Source organism: Rhinopithecus roxellana, chromosome 6 (assembly GCF_007565055.1).
Source record: "Rhinopithecus roxellana isolate Shanxi Qingling chromosome 6, ASM756505v1, whole genome shotgun sequence".
Classification (NCBI taxonomy): domain Eukaryota; kingdom Metazoa; phylum Chordata; class Mammalia; order Primates; family Cercopithecidae; genus Rhinopithecus; species Rhinopithecus roxellana.
Window position 1 is genome coordinate 98,170,730 of NC_044554.1, and position 22,664 is coordinate 98,193,393.

Sequence of the window (22,664 nt, forward strand, 5' to 3'; positions counted from 1 at the left end):
CAAGTGATTCTCATGACTCAGCCTCCTGAGTAGCTAGGATTGCAGGCGTGCACCTAATTTTTGTATTTTTAGTAGAAATAGGGTTTCGCCATGTTGGCCAGGCTGTTCTTGAACTCCTGACCTCAAAGTGATCTGCCCACCTTGTCCTCCCAGCATGCTAGGATCACAGGCATGAGCCATCACACCCGGCCTGAAATAGATATTTCTATGATGCCCACTTTACAGATGTGGAGGCTGAGGTCAAAGAGCTTCCTCTAGCATAACACAGCCAGAAACTGATGGTACTGGGATCAAATCCAGGTCTGGCTGACTCCCAAGCCTGAGTTCATTCTCATTCTCTCTCTCTCTCTCTCTCTCTCTCTCTCTCTCTCTCTCTCTCTCTCTCTGTTATTTAAACCAGTTGAAGTGGTTTGGCTTCCCCCACTTTATTTTATTTATTTATTTATTTTTGAGACAGAGTCTCGCTCTGTCACCCAGGCTAGAGTGCAGCAGCACAATCTCGGCTCACTGCAAGCTCCGCCTCCCAGGTTTAAGCAATTCTCCGGCCTCAGCCTCTTGAGTAGCTGGGATTACAGGTGCCTGCCACTACGCCTGGCTAATTTTTTTGTATTTTTGGTAGAGACAGGGTTTTACCTTGTTGATCAGGCTGGTCTCAAACTTCTGACCTCAAGTGATCTGCCTGCCTTGGCCTCCCAAAGTGCTGGGATTACAGGTATGAGCCACGGCACTTCCCCCTGAGGGTTTTAATTCCCTGGTACTTCTGGCCTGACAAAGCAGGGTAGCCTTTGGGATAAGGCACCCCGGTCCAGAGATAGAGATACTATTGGTGATGGGAAAACATCAGGAGCATACCAACTGGGGCAGCCCAAGGAAAAGAGGTATGGACATCACCTCATCAGCTTCCCTACATGAGTTTTTATCATAAAAGAGATTAATGCACATAGTAAAAAGTTCAAACACCATAGAAATGTACTAATAAAAGTATATCTTCTCCATCCCAGATACTAGTCCTGAATTGCCATCTTGTCAGAGGCCAGCGAACCAGAGTGACTCCATCTTGAATAAGGGCTGAGTAAAATGAGACCTACTGGGCTGCATTTCCAGGAGATGAGGCATTCTAAGCCACAGGATGAGATAGGAGGTCAGCACAAGATATAGGTCATAAAGACCTCGCTGATAAAACAGGTTGCGGTAAAGAAGCTGGTCAAGGCTGGGCATGGTGGCTCACACCTGTAATCCCAGCACTTTAGGAGGCCGAGATTGGTGGATCACCTGAGGTCAGGAGTTTAAGACTAGCCAGCCAACATGGTGAAACCCCGTCTCTACTAAAAATAAAAAAAAAATAGCCGGGTGTAGTGGTGTGTGCCTGTAGTCCCGGCTACTTGGAAGGCTGAGGCACGAGAATCACTTGAACCCGGGAGGCAGAGCTTGCAGTGAGCCGAGATCACACCACTGCACTCCAGCCTGGGCAACAGAGTGAGATTCCGTCTCAAAAAAACACAAAAAAAAAGTTGCAGGAAAGAAGCCAGCCAAAACCCACCAAAACCAAGATGGCAATGAAAGTCACCTCTGATCCTCCTCACTGCTCATTATACTCTAATTACAATAGATTAGCATGCTAAAACACACAGCCACCACTGCCAAAACAGTTTATAGATGCCATGGCAATGTCAAGAAGTTATGCTATATGGTCTAAAAAGGCGGGGGAATCCTCAGTTCCCTGAAAACTCATAAATAACCCATCCGTTCTTTAGCACAGAATCAAAACTAACTGTAAGGATGCTTATTCAAGCACCCCTGCCACTGCTGTGCCTATGGAGTAGCCATTCTGTATAACTTTACTTTCTTAATAAACTTGCTTTCACTTTACTCTATTTGTCCTGAATTCTTTCTTGCACTAGGTCCAAGAACCGTCTCCTGAGGTCTGGATCAGGACCCCGTTCCTTGATAGTCTGTATGTCCAGCAAATTACTAATCATATATATATCTTTTTTGTTGCACAAATAGTATCATACAGTATGTACTCTTGTGCATTTTGATTTTTTTCATTTAAAAATAGATCTTTGGCCAGGCATGGTGGCTCACACCTGTAATCCCAGCACTTTGGGAGGGTGAGGCAGGCGGATCACGAGGTCAGGAGTTCAAGACCAGCCTGGCTGACGTGGTGAAACCCTGTCTCTACAAAATACAAAAATTAGCCAGGTGTGGTGGTGGGTGCCTGTGATTCCAGCTACTCGGGGTAGGGGCTGAGGCGGGAGAATCACTTGAACCGGGGAGGCGGAGGTTGCAGTGAGCCAAGATCGCGCCACTGCACTCCAGCCTGGGTGACAGAGCAAGACTCCGCCCCCCCCCCCAAACAAAATAGATCTTTATCGAGTCATCTATGAATGGGCAAATGAGCTTGTTGCCAGTTTTTCACAACTACTGATATTACTGCAATAAACCTCCCTGCCCAGGCACCCCTTTGCATTTGCATAGGGTTCCCTTCTGAAAGTGGAGTTGCTGAGTCAACAGATATGTGTGTTAAGCATTTTAGCAGATGCTACTAGATCGTCCTCCAAAGAGACTGGTCCAGTAGATGCTCTAGCTGGTAGTGCAACAGAGTACCAGCTTCCCCACACTCCCAGATGCCTGCTACCCTCTTCTTCTGCCCCGCCTGCTTCAGTCCTCTCATGGCCCCTGGCTGGAGCATAGCCACCATACGGTACAACCTCTGGGGAAATAAATGAAGACTACCCAAACGAAAACTAACTCACTACTCATTCCGAGCTTGTTACAGCAAGGGGGTCAGCCTCCATCCCTTGATGAGACTCAGAGGCAGGCAGGGGAGAGGGAACACTTTGCAGTAGGAAAAAGGGAAGGCACAGGGCTGCTTTGTTTTATTGATTTCCTTATTTTTGAGACAGAGTCTCTCTCTGTCACACAGGCTGGAGTGCAGTGGTGTGATCTCAGCTCAGTGCAACCTCTGCCTCCCAGTTCAAGCGATTCTCCTGCCTCAGCCTCCCAAGTAGCTGGGATTACAGGTATGCGCCACCACGCCTGGCTAATTTTTGTATTTTTAGTTGAGATGAGGTTTCACCATGTTGGTCAGGCTGGTCTCAAACTCCTGACCTAGTGATCCACCCACATTGGCCTCTCAAAATGCTGGGATTGCAGGCATGAGTCACTGTACCCAGCCTGATGGACCACATATACAATGGTGGCCCCACCCCATAAGATATAATACTAAATTTTTACTCTACCTTTTGTATGTTTAAGGAAGGAGACCACTTCTACTCCTGCTACCCTCCTCCCCTCACCTTGCCTAGTTCACAAGACAGGAGGAAAGAGAGAAAGAAACAAAAGTAAGATAAATAGCCAGACAACCTTGGCACCACCACCCGGCACTAGGAGTTAAAAAAAAAAAGTAGTAATAATAACATCAACCCCTGACCCAAACTACTTGTGTTATCTGTGAATTCCAGACACAGTATGAAAAAAAGCATTGTAAAACTTTTTGTTCTGTTAGCTGATGCATGTAGGCCCCAGTCACGTTTCCCACGCTTGCTCGATTTATCACAACCCTTTCACGTGGACTTCTTAAAGTTGTAAGCCTTTAAAAAGGCCAAGTATTTCAGCCGGGCGCGGTGGCTCAAGTCCTGTAATCCCAGCACTTTGGGAGGCTAAGACAGGCAGATCACGAGGTCAGGAGATCGAGACCATCCTGGCTAACACGGTGAAACCCTGTCTATACTAAAAAAATACAAAAAAACTAGCTGGGCAAGGTGGTGGGCACCTGTAGTCCTAGCTACTCGGGAGGCTGAGGCAGGAGAATGGTGTGAACCCAGGAGGCGGAGCTTGCAGTGAGCTGAGATCCGGCCACTGCACTCCAGCCTGCGCAACAGAGCGAGACTCTGTCTCAAAAAACAAAACAAAAGAAGGCCAAGTATTTCTTTTTCGGGGAGCTCGGCTCTTAAGACGCGAGTCTGCTGATGCTCCCGGCTGAATAAAAAACCTCTTCCTTCTTTAAGCCGGTGTCTGAGGAGTTTTGTCTGTGGCTCATCCTGCTACATGTTCAGATACACAAATACTTATCATCAGGTTGCAGTTGCCTCCAGTGTTCAGTACAGTCACATGCTTGTGCAGATCTGCAGCCTAGGAGTGTAGCCGTCCAATAGGTTATCCTTGCCTGCTGCCTAGACAGAGCCAATTTATCAAGACAGGGGAATTGCAATAGAGAGAGCTTAATTCATGCAGAGCTGGCTGTAAAGGAGACCAGAGTTTTATTATTACTCAAATCAGTCTCCCTGAGAATTCAGGGATTGGAGGGTTTTTGTTTGTTTGTTTGGTTTGTTTTTTGTTTTTTGAGACAGGGTCCCACTCTGTCACCTACGCTGGAGTGCAGTGGTGTGATCTCAGCTCACTGCAACCTCTGCCTCCTGGGTTCAAGTGATTCTCCTGCCTCAGCCTCCCGAGTAGCTGGGATTACAGGCGCACACCACCACGCCTGGCTAATTTTTTTGTATTTTTAGAAGAGATGGGGTTTCACCATGTTGGCCATGCTGGTCTTGAACTCCTGACCTCAGGTGATCCGCCCACCTCGGCCTCCCAAAGTGCTGGGATTACAGGCATGAGCCACCGTGTCCAGCCTTAACTTGATGACCTTTCATTGGTTTTACAAGAACAGTTTAGTTCTGGGGAAGGGCTATTACCGTTTAAACTATAAACTAAATGTCTCTCAAAGTTAGCTTGGCCCATGCCCAGGAATGAGCCAAACACAAGCCAACCTGTGAGGCTAGAAGCAAGATGGAGTCAGCCATGTCAGATTTCTCTCGTGGTCATAATGTCCTTGGTTTTAATTTTTGCAAAGGCAGGTTCAGAAGCAATAGACTAGACCATCTAACCTAGGTGTGTAGGAGGTTAGCCCATCTACGTTTGTGTAAGTCCACCTGATGTTTGCACAATGATGAAATCATCTAGTAACACATTTCTCATATAATGCTTGAGCAACGCATGTCTGTATCATTGGCTTTCTGTGGTTGGTTCTGAGTTGGAAAAGTGGGGAGAATAGGGAAGCTGGCAGCTACTAAAACCATCTTTGCAAAAACCATAATAGTGAGAAAATGATGACAATGAAAGAGAGCTGACACAACTAACCCCCATCTTGCCTTTAATCTCTAAACTGCCCTTGGTCATTCCTGAGCTTGGACCAAGCTACCTTTGGGTGAAATTTAGTTTATAGTTTAAATGATAATAGCCCTTTCCCTAAATTAAACCACCTTTGTAAAACACAAGAAAGACCACAAGGTTAGGAGGATGAGAGGGGCCTGAATTCTGCTAAGATTTGGGTAAGTTACCAGTCATGGTTCCAGAGTCACAAGATCTGCAACTTCTCCAATTACTCATGTAGATAACATCACTGTTGCAGAACCTGTGATAGACATTTTTTTTTTTTTTTTTGAGACGGAGTCTTGCTCTGTTGCCTAGGCTAGAGTGCAGTGGCACGATCTGAGCTCACTGCAAACTCTGACTCCTGGGTTCAAGCAATTCTTATGTCTCAGCCTCCTGAGTAGCTGGGATTACAGCTGCATGCCACCATGCCTGGCTAATTTTTGTGTTTTTAGTAGAGACTGAGTTTCACTTTGTTGGCCAGGCTGGTCTTGAACTCCTGACCTCAAGTGATCTGCCTGCCTTAGCCTCCCAAAGTGCTGGCATTATAGGCGAGAGCCACTGCCCCCGGCCTATGATAGGCCTTCTAAGATGTGTTTTCAGACTGGGCGAGGTGGCTCACAACTGTAATTCCAGCACTTTGGGAGGCCAAGGCGGGTGGATCATGAGGTAAGGAGATAGAGACCATCCTGGCTAACACGGTCAAAATCCGTCTCTACTAAAAAATACAAAAAATTAGCTGGGTGTGGTGGCGGACACCTGTATTCCCAGCTACTTGGGAGGCTGAGGCAGGAAAATGGCATGAACCTGGGAGGCAGAGCTTGCAGTGAGCTGAGATCGTGCCACTGCACTCCAGCCTGGGGGACAGAGCAAGACACATCTCAAAAAAAAAAAAAAAAAAAAAAAAAAAAGATGTGTTTTCAGACTTTTGCATTTCTGACTGTTGGATGATTCCACCCAGACTCCTCTGTGGCTCTACCCAGAAGTGGACTCAATGTAAAAGGACCATTTTCCACACCCTTATGATTGCATCCCCAACCAATCAGCAGCTCCCATTCCCTAGCCCCCTGCCTATCAAACTATCCTTGAAAAACCCTAGTCTCTGAACTTTTAGGGAGGCTGAGTAATAATAGCACTCTGATGTCCTGTACAGCCAGCTCTGCATGAATTAAACTCCTTCTCTGTTGCAATTCCCCTGTCTTGATAAATTGGCTTTACCTGGGCAGTGGGCAAAATAAATGCATTGGGTGGTTACACTATGGACCAAGCATAGACTCTCCAGGATGAATGCTGCAGAGGCTGTGGTGAGAGTCCTATGGTCTCATGCAGTTGGGACACTGTCTGTATTTCAGTCTCATCTCTGAATGCTCCAGCTCTCCTCCCTCCTTAGGAACATGCTCTCTCTCTGGGTGGAACCCCAGTCACCATTCAGGTACCAACTCTGCAAAGTTGGTTTTGCAGGCTCCTTCTTCCCATCAGAATGTCCCCTGCTGTGTATTGTTTTGCATTGCTACTTATTCTGCTTTGCATTAGACTTACAATAACTTTAGTAGCTACTGTATATGCAATGCCTACTATTGGGCCTCTGTGGTGCTCTGAGGACTCCTGGCTGCCAGTATGTGGCTCTCTGTGCCTTGGGGCTTTTGAACCATGGAACTTACTCTGCTCCCACTTGCTGAAAGCCCACCCCTCACATACTGCTGGTAAAGACTGATGGAGTGGGTGTGTACTTCCGAGGGGCATGGATCTGTAGGTTGATGGATCCCCACTAGGTTATTTAAGGGTATATGTTGGCCACACATGGTGGCTCATGCCTGTAATCCCAGCACTTTGGGAGGCCAAGGTGGATGGATCATTTGAGGCTAGGAGTTTGAGACTAGCCTGGCCAACATAGTGAAATCCTATCTCTACTAAAAATACAAAAATTAGCTAGGTGTGGTGGCACACACCTGTAATCCCATCTACTCAGGAGGGTAAGGCAGAGAATAGCTTGAACCTGGGAGGCGGAGGCTGCAGTGAGCCGAGATTGCCCCACTGCACTCCAGTCTGGGCAACAGAGGAAGACTCCATCTCAAAAAAAAAAAGGTATAATGTCAGAAGTGTGTGAACCAGAGCAACTCCATCTTCAATATGGCCTAGGTAAAATGAGGCTGAGACCTACTGTGTGCATTCCCAGATGGTTAAAGCATTCTAAATCACAGGATGAGACAGGAGGTCAGCACAAGATACATGGCATAAAAGACCTTGCTGATAAAACAGGTTGCAGTAAAGAAGCCGGCCAAAACCAACCAAAACCAAGATGGCGATGAGAGTGACCTCCGGTTGTCCTCACTGCTACATTCCCACCAGTGCCATGACAGTTTACAAATGCCATGGCAACATCAGGAAGTTACCCTATATGGTCAAAAAAGGGTAGGCATGAATAGTCCACCCCTTGCTTAGCATATCATCAAGAAATAACCATAAAAAATGGGCAGCCAGTGTCCCTCAGGGCTGCTCTGTCTATGGTGTAGCTATTCTTTTATTCCTCTGCTGTCTTAATAAACTTGCTTTCACTTTACTCTATGGATTCGCCCTGAATTCCTTCTTGTGTGAGATCCAAGAACCCTCTCTTGGGGTCTGGATCGGGACCCCTTGTATGTCTGCTGCTTAAACCTCCCCTCCCAGGCCAGTGGTGCTGACCCAAGGGGCAGGTGTCGCGGAGAACCCAAACGTCCCAGAGCGGATCCAGGAACATAGCCAAGGCAAACAGTCTCATTGCATACAATAGGCAAAGAGCCAGAAAATTAGCTTCAAAGCAGCATAGAGACGGGTAGCAGGGCGGGTCTCTGAAGTTGTCCTGCTGCTAGCTGGGAGTCCTTGTATGTAAATCCTCATACACTCACCTACTCGCCATGCTGGACTTGTCTGAGTTCTCTGGTCTCGGCTCTTTCCCAGCTTGGGAGAACGTTCTTCTAGACAATCGCGAGTTTTCTGCATGACAGAGTCTCCTGCCACTTTCCAGTGGTTTGAGCTCTGATTGTCCTCTACTAAATCATGTATTTTGTATTTTAATTTTTTATTTTATTTTTATTTTTGTGGAGATGAGGCTTTGCCATGTTTCCCAGGCTGGTCTCAAACTCCTGGGCTCAAGCAATCTGCCTGCCTCAGCCTCCCAAAGTGCCAGGATTACAGGCATGAGCCACCATGACCCACTGATCATGCACCTTTTTTTTTTTTTTTTTTTTTTTTTTTTTTTTTGAGACAAAGTCTTACTCTGTTGCCCAGGCTGGAGTGCAGAGGCATGATCATGGCTCACTGCAGCCTTAACCTCCTGGGCTCAAGCAATCCTCTCATCCCAGCCTCCAAAGTAGCTGGGACTACAGGCTTGCACCACCACACCCAGCTACTTTTTAAATTGTTTGTAGGCCAGGCACAGTGGCTCACACCTGTAATCCCAGCACTTTGAGAGGCTGAGATGGGCCGATCACTTGAGGTCAGGAGTTCAAGACCAGCCTGGCCAACATGGTAAAACCCTGTCTCTACTGAAAATACACAAATTAGCTGGACATGGTGGCACATGCCTGTTGCTCCTGCTACTCAGCTGAGACAGGAGATCACTTGAACCTGGGAGGTGGAGGTTGCAGTGAGCTGAGATGGTACCACTGCACTCCAGCCTAGGAGACAGAGCAAGATTCTGTCTGAAAAATAAATAAAAATAATTTTTTTGGCAGGGGTAAAGAAAGGATCTCCCTATATTACCCAGTCTGGTCTTGAACTGCTGGGCTCAGAAGATCCTCCCGCCTTAGCCTCCTAAAGTACTGAGATTACAGTCATGAGCCACTGCACCCAGCCAGAGAATTGGAAAGCTGCACCATGTGAAAAACTTACATATTTGGTGTCAAAACTGTTGTGGGCATAGAAAAAGAGTTTTTCTCTTTCAAGGTCATGCAACTTGTAAAGCAGAATTGGCATTGAACCCACAGTGCTCTTGATTTGTGAGTGTGTTCATGTTATAATTCTAATTCTTTGAAGCAAAACATCATCGTGTATCATTTTTTAGCCTCCTAATACCCAGCCTGACCTGGGCGTGGTGGCAGGTGCCTGTAATCCCAGCTACTTGGGAGGCCGAGGCAACAGAATCGCTTGAATCTGGGAGGTGGAAGTTGCAGTGAGCCAAGATCACGCCATTGTACTGCAGGCTGGGCAATAACAGTGAAACTCCATTAAAAAAAAAAAAATTAGTTTGGGGCCAGGTGCAATGGCTTACACCTTTAATCTCAATGTTTTGGGAGGCCGAGGTTGTTCTAGGCTTGAGGCCGGGAGTTCTAGGCCAGCCTGGGCAACATAAAGAAAATTAAAAGATTAGCCAGGTGTGGTGGTACACACCTGTAGTCCCAGCTACTTAGAGAAGCTGAGGTGGGAGGATTGCCTGAGTCCAGAATTTCATGGCTGCAGTGAGCTATGATTGCACCACTGCACTCCAGTCTGGGCAACACAGTGAGACCCTACCTCAAAAAATTTTTAAATTATTTAATTGAACCTAGCTGTGCATGTGTATTTTCAAAGTCAATAACAGGACTCCCCGCGGCAGGCCAAGGTCACTCCCAGATGCCTTGGGCTCCAGCTATCTTCTTCCCCTCCAGTCTTGGAGAGGGAGCCTGGGATGCTTTCTGGGCACATACACCATTGGTCACAGCCCAACCCTACCCACTCCAGGAGAGTCAAAAATATACAATGCTGGGCGCAGTGACTCACACCTGTAATCCCAGCACTTTGGGAGGCTGAGGTGGGTGGATCACCTGAGGTCAGGAATTCGAGACCAGCCTGACAACATGGTGAAACTCTGTCTCCACTAAAAATACAAAAAAATTAGCCAGGCGTGGTGGCAGACACCTGTAGCCCCAGCTACTCAGGAGGCTGAGGTAGAAGAATTGCTTGAACCTGGGAGGCGGAGGTTGCAGTGAGCTGAGATCGCACCATTGCCCTCCAGCCTGGGGCGGCACGAGTGAGACTCCATCACAAAAACAAAAGAAATAAAACAGAACACGCAAGACACAACAACCTTCAAAGAAAAAAAATCTCATTTTATTTGGACTATTATTTGAGAACAGCAACTTTGTCTACACTCTTGATAAACCCACACAGTATCTCATGCATAGAAAAAAAAAAAAGCTAGGGTCTTTTCTCCCCCTTATCCCCCCACCCCATCTTCCCTTCACCAAAATGTTGGGTAAGCCCAGATTTAAAGGCAGAACAGGCCCTTGGCCCCAAGACAGCATGAAGCAAACTGTCGCAAAGCAGGGAATCTCCTTAAAGTCATATCTTCACCAAAAGATTAAACTACCCAGGCTGGCCCTTCACCCTGGTCCTCCACGTTCATTTCTTTAAAAAAAAAAAAAAAAAAAAAAAAAAACTATGATTTACTTATTTTTTTTTTTCAACATAAAAGTTTGAGTAGGCTGGGTGCGGTGGCTCACACCTGTAATCCCAGCATTTTCGGAGGCTGAGGCAGGTGGATCACTTGAGGCCAGGAGTTTGAGACCAGCCTGGCTAACATGGTGAAACCTTATCTCTACTAAAAATACAAAAATTAGTTGGGCGTGGTTGCACACACCTGTAGTCCCAGGTACTTGGGAGGCTGAGACACGAGAATCACTTGAACCTGGGAGGCGGAGGTTGCAGTGAGCTGAGATTGTGCCACTGCACTCCAGCCTGGGTGACAGAGCGAGACTCCGTCTCAGGGAAAAAAAAAAGCATCAGGTCAGGAGGAGAAGGGCAAAGAGTCGCCACTGCTCTCCTGGGATCTTCTCACCCAGCTCCAGAAAGGCAAGGGGCTTTGGATGCTTGGAGCCATTGCTCAGCTCCCGGGGACCACATCACCTGCTCCCTCGAGTTTTTCATAGAAGAGACACATCCCTGGAGAGTGTTGCTAAGAAACAGGAAAATTAGTTCTTCCCCCCATCACTATGGCTTCCCCAGACCCCGAGCAGCCCGCCAAGCAGCCGAGGCCCAGACTCAGGGCTGGAGGGCTGGGCGGTGATTAGTGGGTGGTTTGGTTGCCAGGTTATCTCTGGACAGGGCCCTTGACATCCACTGCCCTGGCCCTAGGGGAAGCCTTCTTCTGCTTGGCATCCAGGTTCTTCATGTACCTCTGGACCCACGCCTGCTTGGGGTCGCCACAGAACTGCTGGCCCTTCTTGGTGGTGAAGCTATGGAAGAAAGGGGCAGGGGATTAGCTGAGGCTGACAGGGACCTTGGGCCACTCAACTTCATGGTGGGGAGGATGTGGACGCCCAGAGACAGTAAGGCCTCCTCGCAAGTTGCTGAGATGATGTCACCTTCATTTTTTGACATGGTCTCACTCTGTCATCCAGGCTGCAATGCAGTGGTGATCATAGCTCACTGCAGCCTCAACTTCCCAGGCTCAAGCGGTCCTCCCGCCTTAGTCTCCTGAGTAGCTGGGACTACAGGAACATGCCACCATGCCCAGCTATTTTTTTAAATTTTTTTTTATTTTTTGCAGAAACGGAGTCTCATTATATTGCCTAGGCTGGTCTTAAACTCCTGGCCTTAAGCAACCCTCCTAGGTCAGCCTTCCAAAGCACTGAGATTACAGACGTGAGCTACTGCACCTGGCCTTATCATTGTATTTCTACTTCATGCCTCTGTTTACAAAATGAGTTCACAGTTACTACCTATGAAGCTATTTGGAGGACAGACACATGTCGACCCATGTGACCTTGAGCAAGTCGCCTTCCTGAGCCTCAGTTGTCCTCTGTAAAATGGGAACAACCATCCCTACCCCATAGAATTGTTGAGAGAATTAGATAAGACATTGTGCTGTGCCCCCGAATGGTGCCTCATTGTATATTTGGTGCTCAGTAGATATTGAATCTAAATCCTTCTCTTGGTGGCTCATGCCTGTAATCCCAGCACTTTGGAAGGCTGAGATGGGCAGATCACTTGAGGTCAGAAGTTCCAGACCAGCCTGGTCAACATAGTGAAACTCTGTCTCTACTAAAGATACAAAACTTAGCCAGGCATGGTGGTGCGCACCTGTAATCCCAGCTACTTGGGAGGGTGAGGCATGAGAGTTGTTTGAACCTGGGAGGCGGAGGTTGCAGTGAGCCAAGATCACACCACTGCACTCCAGCCTGGGTGAGAGTGAGACTCCGTCTCAAAAAAAAAAAAAAAATCCTCCTGGCTGGGTGTGGTGGTTCATGGCTGTAATCCTAGTACTTTGGGAGGCTGAGATGGGAGGATCACTTGAGCCCAGAAGGTTGAGGCTGCAAAGCAATGAGCTATGATCATGCCACTGCACTTCAGCTTGGATGACAGAGCAAGACCCTATCTCCCAAAAAAATAAAAATAAATAAATAAAAAAGAAGAAATAAAAAAATAAATATATCCTCCTCCTAGTTTTATGGGCAAGGAAATTGAGGACCAGAGAGGGGAGGTGACTTCTCCAGGGATGCACAGAGCCAGGGCCGGCTGACCTTGCTTCTCAGGGACACTGGAGTTGTACCTGCCCCAGCCCCTCTCCTGCCACATGCCCATGAAGGATACTCACATCACTCCCACATTGAGGCACGTGCTCCTGTTGGACAACTGGTAGCTGACCACTCGGTTCTCAGGAATTCTTTTGGAAAGAAATAACATGCAGCAGGAAGAGGGGATGACCACAGAGCCTAGACGAGGAGAGAGAGAGAAGCCACGTCTTTTCCCAGCCTCCCCTCGGCTCTGGGCCTCAGAGCTGGAGCTTGAACCCTGCACCAAACACCACCAGTCCATTCACTGGGCTGCCCTTTCCCCAGCGCTTTCCTCCAGCCCCAGGCTGGTCAGTCCTGCACCCTCCACTGTGCCATCCTAGCCACGCCCTTGGAACTGCATCCTGCCCGAGGTCTTACCCGTAGGGATGATGTGGTGGGCACAGACACCAAGGAACAGAAGGCTGGTTACGATGGTCATTGGGCCTGCCATGTCCCAGAGAGCAGAAGCACCAGCTCGGGGCTCAAAGCCAACGTGCGGGAGGAAAGGACCTGGGGATAAAAAGCTTGGGTCCTTGCAGAGCACCCCAAACTCCCTCCCTCTGCCCTTTATGGGGCAACTAGAAGGAAACACGCCCCCGAGCCGCCTCCACGCTTCCTTGAAAATCCTGAGGCCTGTGGTCTGGAAAGAGGAAGTTGTTGTCCTGTTGTTGTCCAGCTGAGTCAAGGGTTATTTTGGGCTCCGAACAAAAGAGCTGGGGGAGGGGGCATCACCGCACCTAGGCCAAGTTCACAGGTGTTAGATGCATTGTCAGAAGGCCCATGGGACCCTGGCTGTGTTGGCTACTCCCTGTGGGATCCTGGATAAATCACTCACCTCCCTGAGCCTCAGTTACTTCAGCTGAAAATGGGCAGAGTCATCCCTGTCTTCTCCCTTCCATTCATTCATTCTTTCATTCATTCACACGATTCTTTGTTAGGCATGTGCTCTGCGCCAGGAACTGGGAGGATTCTAATGGGGAGACAGATTTTTGATCAAGTGTGTGTAACAGTCAATGAGAGGTCAGCTGGGCTCGGTGTCTCATGCTTATAATCCCTGCGCTTTGTAAGGTTCAAGTGGGAGCATCATTTGAAGCCAGGAGTTTGAGACCAGCCTGGGCAACATAGCAAGACCCTGTCTCTACAAAAAATAAAAAAATTAGCCAGGCTTGGTGGTGCAGGCTTGTAGTCTCACTCTTGGGGAGACTGAGGTGGAAGTGTAGCAGGACGAGCTGCAGAAAAAACTCCTGATACCGAGTTAAAGAAGGAAGGGGTTTATTCGGCCAGGGGCATTGGCAAGACTCCTGTCTCAAGTGCTGAGCTCCCGGAGTGAGCAATTGCTGTCCCTTTTAAGGGCTCACAACTCTAAGGGGGTGCACGTGAGAGGGTCGTGATTGATTAAGCAAGCAGGGGGTATGTGACTGGGGGCTGCATGCACTGGTAATTAGATCGGAACAAAACAAGATACGGATTTTCACAGTGCACTCCTATACAATGTCTGTAATCTATAGATAACACAACCGATGAGGTCAGGGGTCTATCTTTAACTACCAGCCCAGGGTGCGGTGCCGGGCTGGCTGCCTGTGGATTTCATTTCTCCCTTTTAGTTTTTACTTCTTCTTTCTTTGGAGGCAGAAATTGGGCATAAGACAATATGAGGGGTGGTCTCCTCCCTTAGAAGGATGAATTGAACCCAGGAGTTCAAGGCTGCAGTGAGCTGTGATCACACCACGGCCTCTCCAGCCTGGGCAACAGAGCAACACCCTGTCTTAAAATCAATCAATCAATCAATCAATCAATCCATGACAGGTACTGACAGAGCAAAGCAGATGCTCTCAGGGCCGCTTTCCATCAGCTCTTGGTGGCCTTGAAGTCCCAACAGCCATCACCCGCACCTTCAAGTTGCCAGAGCCACTTAGTCACCAAGGCTCTAGGGAAGTAGGAAGTGCCTGGAAAACTACATCCTCTGGGGTGGCCAATGCCTGCCAGAGGGATGCTGACTCCAGGTCCAGCATGACCAACCCTGTTTCCTGAGTTTCCAGCTGGGTCAAATCTGTAACCCTCTGTGCAGCAGGACTTGGCTTGGCCCCTTCCCCCGACCAGATTCCCAGTCCCCTGACGGTCTCTCGTGGAAGCATCTCTTAATAAACAACAAGCCCATGAATCCCCGTCTCAGGGTCTGCTTTGGGGACCCGGACCCAGGACAAGGTGTGTGGGGGTAGGTGGGAGGAAGGGAAACATAGGAGAAACCAGGGGCCAGGAGCCGTGGCTCATGCCTGTAATCCCAGCGCTTTAGGAGGCTGAGGCGGGAGGATTGAGGCCAGGAGTTTGAGACCAGCCGGGGCAACACAGCAAGACCCTGTCTCCAAAAGAAATAGAAAAATTAGCCAGGCATGGTGGTATGTGCCTGTAGTCCTAGCTACTCAGGAGGCTGAGGCAGGAGGATCGCTTGAGCCTAGGAGTTTGAGGCTACAGTGAGCTAGGAGAGCACCACTGAACTCCAGCCTGGGTGACAGAGCATAACCCTGTCTCTTAAAAAAAACAAAAAACAAAAAAAAAACAAGGCTGGGTGAGGAGGTGTCTCATGTCTGTCATCCCAGCACTCTGGGAGGCTAAGGTGGGAGGATTATTTGAGCCCAGGAGTTCAAGACCAGCCTGCTCAACATAGCAAAACCCCATCTTTACAAAAAAATAAAAGAAAAAGAAAACAAACAAAATCATGGGAAAACTGGCCAATTGTGCCAGGAGGAAAGTCCAGGAGGGACTCATAGCTGACAGCTGCACTGAGGTTGGAGGACGGACGGCACCGGCAACTATGCAGAAGCCTGTAAGTCATAACGTCCAGTTCAGTTGTAAGGGACTGAGGCAACTTTGTGAGAGAGTGGGACATAGCTCCCACCTCACTCCACCCCGCATTCCAGGATCCCAGGTCAGGACCTTATACTCAGAAACTCCCTTCACCCCCTACTCACATGTGGCTGACTGCCATGGTTACTACTTGAGACCCTTTCTCCAGCAGTTACTACTGTTACTGCTTGAGACCGTCATTACAGCAATTACTACTGTTACCGCGTGAAACTGTCATTACAAGACTGAACAAAGGGATCAACGTAGAAATGATAACAAAAAAACAAAAGAAACTGTTTTAAGGAAAGGCAGCAAAGGGTGAAGAGAGCGCCCTGATGCTATGGAGCAAAAGCAGCCCCTGAACCTCTACAGCCCTTTATATTTATTGGGTAACAAGAGCAAGGAGGAGGAGGTAACGACTGGTCAGCTGCTTAATTGATCAGAGGTTCATCTTGTTACTGACAGGATTCAATTATTCCTAATCATAAGAAACATTTGTGCGGTCTCCCACACTCCCATACCCAAACCCTCCCTACGGTTCTCTCCTATTCCCCTTCTCCAACTTCCTGCTCTGGGATTCCAGGGCACACACCAATGCAGGACCCACACAGTGGCATAGTGGGAGCACAGTGGCACTTGTCACTTGGTGGCCAGCTGGGTGTCTGTGTCTCAGTCTCATGCTTGACCTGAACACCTTGAGATCAATTTCTATACCCGCCAAGTGCCGAGCAAATCACCTGTGCCATGGCCGGCGTTTGCAGAATGGATAGATGATGGATCGACTCTGAGACAATTTCCTCTGGACCAGAGACTCCTCTGCGGGTTTTGCTCGCAGAGCACAACTGGGGTCAGTGTATACACAGGGAAAGTCAGCAGGCAGGTCCCCTGATGGAGGCAAGACTGAAGTCAGGGAGCTTGGCAGCACCTGATCTCACTGCCTGTGCTTATAGAGTGAAAAATGCTGAGAGCCCAACTCAGGGCTTCATTAGCCTGGCACCTGTCCCTGTCTGCCTTTACCTTCCCATCAGCTGACAATAATTATCCTCTGCTGGCAGAGCAATTAGAGAGGATTAAGTGAGAAAAGTCGTGGTAAGACCCTTTATACATGCAGAGGCTTTTGTCTTTAAAAATGTATTACTTATTTATTTTTATTATTTTTTTTTATACGAAGTCTATCTCTGTCGCCCATGCTGGAGTGCAGTGGCGCGATCTTGGCTCACTGCAACCTCCACCTCCCAGGTTCAAGTGACTCTCCCGCCTCAGCCTCCCCAGTAGCTGAGATTACAGGCACCCGCCATCATGTCTTGCTAATTGTTGTGTTTTTAGAAGAGATGGGGCTTCACCATGTTGGTCAGGCTGGTCTCGAACTCCTGACCTCAGGTAATCCACCCACAGCCTCCCAAAGTTCTGGGATTACAGGCGTGAGCCACTGTGCCTGGCCAAAAAAAAAAAAAAAAAAATTCTTTTGAGACAAGGTCACACTCTGTTGCCCAGGCTGGAGTGTAGTGGCGTGATCATAGCTCATTGCAGCTTCCAACTCCTGGGCTCAAGCAATCCTCCTGCCTCAGCCTCCTGAGTGGCTGGGACTACAGGTGCAGGCCACCACACCCGGCTAAGTTTTTAAATTTTTGGTAGAGATGGGGTACCCCTATGTTGCCCAGGCTGGTCTCCAACTCCTGGATTCAAGCAGTCCTCCCACCTTGACCTCCCAAAGCACTGGGATTACAGGCATGAGCCATTGTGCCCAGCTCATCATGATGTCTTATGACAGTTCTTCTAATTTTTGCTCCCCAGTGATTCAGAGGGGATGCCGGGTGACTGCCTGAATTTTCTCATTCAGTGGGTGCTGGGAGTGTGGTGTGTGGAGGGGAGGAAGTAAGGGAGAAAGGATGGCCAGGCAGAGGCAGCACTCAGGAGAGGAGTGAGTATGGGGTAAACAGGGCGGGGATGCCCACCATCTCCATGTTGCAACAGGAGTGGGCGAGCAGAAGGTCATTGGGTGGGACTGTGTGGGGTTGGGTGCTTCAAACCAGATTAGTAATACCCTTTAAGGGCTTTTCCAAAGCCTTAAAAAACACAAAATACCCAATCTTTCTTTTTTTTTTTTTTTTCTGTTTTGTCACCCAGGCTGCCGTGGAATGGCCTGATCTCCGCTCACTGCAGCCTCCGCTTCCTGGATTCGAGCAATTCTTGTGCCTCAGTCTTCTGAGTAGCTGGGATTATAGGCACCCGCCACCATGCCCGGCTAATTTTTGTATTTTTAGTAGAGATGGAATTTCACCATGTTGGCCAGGCTGATCTCAAACTCCTGACCTCAACTGTTTCATCTGCCTCGGCCTCCCAAAGTGCTGGGATTACAGGCGTGAGCCACCACACCAGGACAAAACACCCAGTGTTTTGTTGTTGTCATTGTTGTTGCTTTTGTTTTGAGACACAGTCTCTCTTTGTCACCCAGGCTGGAGTGCAGTAGCACGATCTTGGCTCACGATAACCTCCTCCCCCCAGGTTCAAGCAATTCTCCTGTATCAGCCTCCCAAGTAGCTGGGATTACAGGTGCCCACCACCACACCTGGCTAATTTTTATGTTTTTAGCGGAGGCGGGGTTTCACCATGTTGGCTGAGCTAGTCTCAAACTCCTAACCTCAAGTGATCCACCCGCCTCAGCCTCCCAAAGTGCTGGGATGACCGGCATGAGCCACCTCGCCCAACCGAAACACCCAATCTTTACGCTCTATACAGGGAAATAGTTAAGGCAGGGATTACCAACCCTGTTTTACGAGGGAAGAGCTGATACCTTACAAGGATACGTGAGTAGACACTATCACAGGGCCACTTAGCTCCCGAAACGGGAAACTGTATCCTTCCCACTTGAAGTGGTGGAATCCAGCAGCCAGAGACATAAAGAGAGGGAGGAGGAGGTCTTAGAAAGCCGACTAGAAAGGGAGTGGATAGGTAAAAAGAGAACTAGAAAGCCAAGTGCAGTGGCTCAGGTCCGTGATCCCAGCACTTTGGAGGCCAAGGCAGGAGGATCACCTGAGGCCAGGAGTTTGAGACCAGCCTGGACAACATGGTGAAACCCCATCTCTACTAAAAATACAAAAATTAGCTGGGCATGGTGGCATGCACCTGTAGTCCCAGCTACTTGGGAGGCTGAAGCAGGAGAATCGCTTGAACCTGGAAGGCAGAGGTTGCAGTGAGCCGAGATCGCGCCACTGCACTCTAGTCTGGGTGACAGAGCCAGACTCCATCTCCAAAAAAAAAAAAAAGGAAAGGAAGAGGATAGGTAAAAAGAGAAAGAGAAAGCCAGGTGCAATGGCTCACACCTGTAATCCCAGCACTTTGGGAGGCCAAGGTGGGAGGATTGCTTGAGCCCAGGAGTTCGAGTCCAGCCTGGGCAACACGGCAAGACCCAGACTCTTAAAAAAAAAAAAAAAAAAAATTAGAAAGAGGAAGATGGAAGCGGTAGAAGTGGGAACCTGGCAGGGGCAGAAAGAGCATGTGTGGAGGAGCGTGGAGGGTGGGTGGGTGGGAAGTGACCCACAGCAGTGTGAGGCTTTTAGAACCCCTGATGGCTCCAACGCAGACCCTGTCCCTCTCTTGGCCTCAGTTTCTCCATCTGAGAAGTAGGGTGTTGGCCACAGTGGCCTCTCCCCAAGTGTAGGACCACCAGCGGTGATGCAAGAAGGAACATTTCTCATTTTATTGAAATGTTTTGTTATGGTCACCCCCTTTAATAAGGGACTTTAAGGAACTTTATATGTATATATAAAGTTATATATATTATAGTAATACAAGATTTCCCTAAGGTAAAAAATATGAGGGCTGGGCATGGTGGCTCATGCCTGTAAACGCAGCACTTTGGGAGGCCAAGGCAGGTGGATCACCTGAGGTCAGGAGTTTGGGATCAGCCTGACCAACATGGAGAAACCCCATCTCTATTAATACAAAACTAGCCGGGCGTGGTGGCGCATGCCTACAATCCCAGCTACTCAGGAGGCTGAGGCACGAGAACTGCTTGAACCCGGGAGGCGGAGGTTGTGGTAAGTGGAGATCGCGCCATTGCACTCCAGACTGGGCAATGAGACTGAAATTCTGTCTCAAAAAAATATGTATATATAAAATATATATATAATTTATAATATTATATACAAATATATAATATATAATATATTATTATATATAATATATAATATATACAAATATATAATATATACAAATATATAATATATAATATATACAAATATATAATATATAATATATTATTATATAATATATACAAATATATATAACATATAATATATACAAATATATAATATATAATATATTATTATATATAATATATAATATATACAAATATATAATACATAATATATATATATAAGTAGGCTGGGCGATGCGGCTCACATCTGTAATCCCAGCACTTTGGGAGGCTGAGGCATGCGGATTGCTTGAGCTCAAGTGTTCAAGACCAGCCTGGGCAACATAGTGAAACCTCAACTCTACAAAAAATAAACAAAAAATTAGCCAGGTACTGTGGTGCATGCCTGTGGGAGACTGAAGCAAGAGGATTGCTTGAACCCAGGAGTTCAAGACTAGCCTGGGTAACATAACATGACCCCATCTCTCAATAAATAAATAAAAGAAAGGGTCTGTCATCTCTGACAATAAATAACTTTAAATACCTGAGGATGGGGGCGGGGGGCACTGGATCTGATGGCCCTAATTAAGGTAAAAGTAGACCACACACACACACACACATACACACAGAGAGAGAAAGAAAAAAAATCCTGTGTCTTCTTATTAAGGTCTAAAACTGAATTTTAGGTCAAACCATAGGCCCATAGATGGGCAGCTATGGTGTAGTGACATATTTTAGTCTCCGACCTGCTAAAAACTGGCTGTATGAGCGTGGGCAACTTGTTCACTCCTCCCAAGCTTTGATTTCCTCATCTATGAAATGTTGGGGGTGGGGAGGATGAGGCCACCTTTTACCCATGGTCTCATGTGATTCTAGAATCCTAGAAAGTTATGGATGTAAAGGCTTTTAGTAAACAACAACTACTTCTTCCTCTTCTTCTTCTTCTTCTTCCTCTTCCTCTTCCTCTTCCTCTTCCTCTTCCTCTTCTTCTTCTTCTTCTTCTTCCTTCTTCCTTCTTCTTTCTTCTTCTTCTTTTTTTTTCAGATGGAATCTTGCTCTGTCATCCAGGGAGTAGTGCAATGGCGCAATCTCGGCTCACTGCAACCTCCACCTCCCTGGTTCAGGCAATTCCTCTGCCTCTGCCTCCCAAGTAGCTGGGATTACAGGTGCATGCCACCACGCCGGCTAATTTTTTTGTACTTTTAGTGGAGATGGGGTTTCACTATGTTGGCCAGACTGGTCTCGAACTTCTGACCTCGGGTGATCTGCCTGCCTTAGCCTCCCAAATTCTGGGATTACAGGCGTGAGCCACTGCGCCCGGCAGTGCACATGCAGGTCTTCACCATCTAGCAGGAACCAGAGCCTTAAGCTAGAGGAATTCAGCCCCAAGGGAGGCTTTTCAGATATCCATCCATCCACCTACCCATTAATTCATCTGCTCACTTATCCATCCATCCATCCACCCACCCACCCATCCACCCATCCATTCACCCACCCACCCATCCACCCATCCATTCACCCATCTATCCATCATCCATCCATCCATTCATCCATCCACCCATTCATCCTGCCATCACCCATCTACCTATCCACCCATCCACCTACCCACCCATGCATCCACCTCCCCACCCATTCATCCATCCACCCACCCATCCACTCATCTATCCATCCATCCATTCATTAATCCATCCATCCATCCATCCATCCATCCATTCACCCATCCATCCATCCATTCACCTATCTATCCATCCATTCACCCTTCCATCCATCCATCTATCCATCCATCCATTCATCCATCCATCAACCCCTCCATCCATCCACCCATCCATCCACTCATCTATCCATCCATCCATTCATTAATCCATCCATCCATCCATCCATCCATCCATCCATCCATCCATCCATCAATTCATCCATTCATCCATCCAACCATCCATCCATCCATCCATCCACCCACCCACCCACCCATCCATCCATCCATCCATCCACTCACCCACCCACCCACCCATCCATCCATCCACTCATCCATCTATCCATCCATCCATACATACATACATACATACATACATCCATACATACATACATCCATACATACCTCATCCCAGACATACCAAGAAAAACTATATACAGGTGTTGCCTTGGAGAACTCTCACACTAGCCCTGAGAGACAGAGGCAATTATGACACAGGTGATAAGTGTCCAGATGGAGGTCTACCGAGGCCACAGTGGAGAGCAGAAGTCAGAGAAAACTTCGTGGAGGAGATGCCCCTTGTGCTGAGTTAGGCTGACCAAGGGGAGTGGGGCTTGGCAAGGAGGAAACTGGGCTCAGAAGGGTATTTCAAGCCCTGGAGGCCACAGAGATGAAGTCAAGGCAGAGGGGTGACTTGGTCAGGTTGGAGCCTTAAAGAAATCACTCTGGCTGCAGTAAGTAGTGTGGCAGAACTGTTGGGAAGGCTGTGGTAGGAAATCTAGGATGGAGAGGTGGAGGCAGTTAAGATGGAAAGAAGGGGATGGATTTGAGGATCACTCAGGACTGCATTTGCTGAGCTCTGATGCCATACTGGTTGAGGAAAAGGAAGGACTGTCCAGGATAACACTTAGGTTTCAAACTTGAGTGCATGTGTTAGGGGGACCATTCATGGATAAAAACAGCCCACAGGGGCTATGGGGCTTGGAGTACCAGGGGTTCTAGTAGATAATCGAGGCAGGCAAGGCAGGTAGGGAGAGGTCTTGATGTCCAATAAATTATCAGAACAAGGGAGGGGCTCAAGCCTGTAATCCCAGCACTTTGGGAGGCTGAGGCGGGCAGATCACCTGAGGTCAGGAGTTCGAGACTAGCCTGATCAACATGGAGAAACCCTGTCTCTACTAAAACTACAAAATTAGCCCGGTGGCGGTGCATCCCTGTAATTCCAGCTACTCTGGAGGCTGAGGCAGGAGAATTGCTTAAAACCAGGAGACAGCGGTTGCGGTGAGCCAAGATTGCACCATTGCACTCCAGCCTGGGCAACAGAGCGAGACTC

At 48.1% G+C, this 22,664-nt stretch overlaps 1 protein-coding gene across 1 annotated transcript; it reads right to left on the reverse strand.

Annotated features, from left to right (window-relative positions):
- Nucleotides 1–10,768: 10,768 nt before the first annotated feature.
- On the reverse strand, nt 10,769–13,623 carry CCL24 (C-C motif chemokine ligand 24). Its single transcript, XM_010387442.2, has 4 exons — nt 13,495–13,623; nt 13,038–13,169; nt 12,701–12,818; nt 10,769–11,339 (listed from the first exon to the last, which is right to left on the reverse strand). Exons 2-4 carry the CDS (start codon nt 13,108–13,110, stop codon nt 11,195–11,197), a joined length of 336 nt encoding a protein of 111 aa, XP_010385744.1. The 5' UTR covers nt 13,111–13,169; nt 13,495–13,623; the 3' UTR covers nt 10,769–11,194.
- Nucleotides 13,624–22,664: the final 9,041 nt, after the last annotated feature.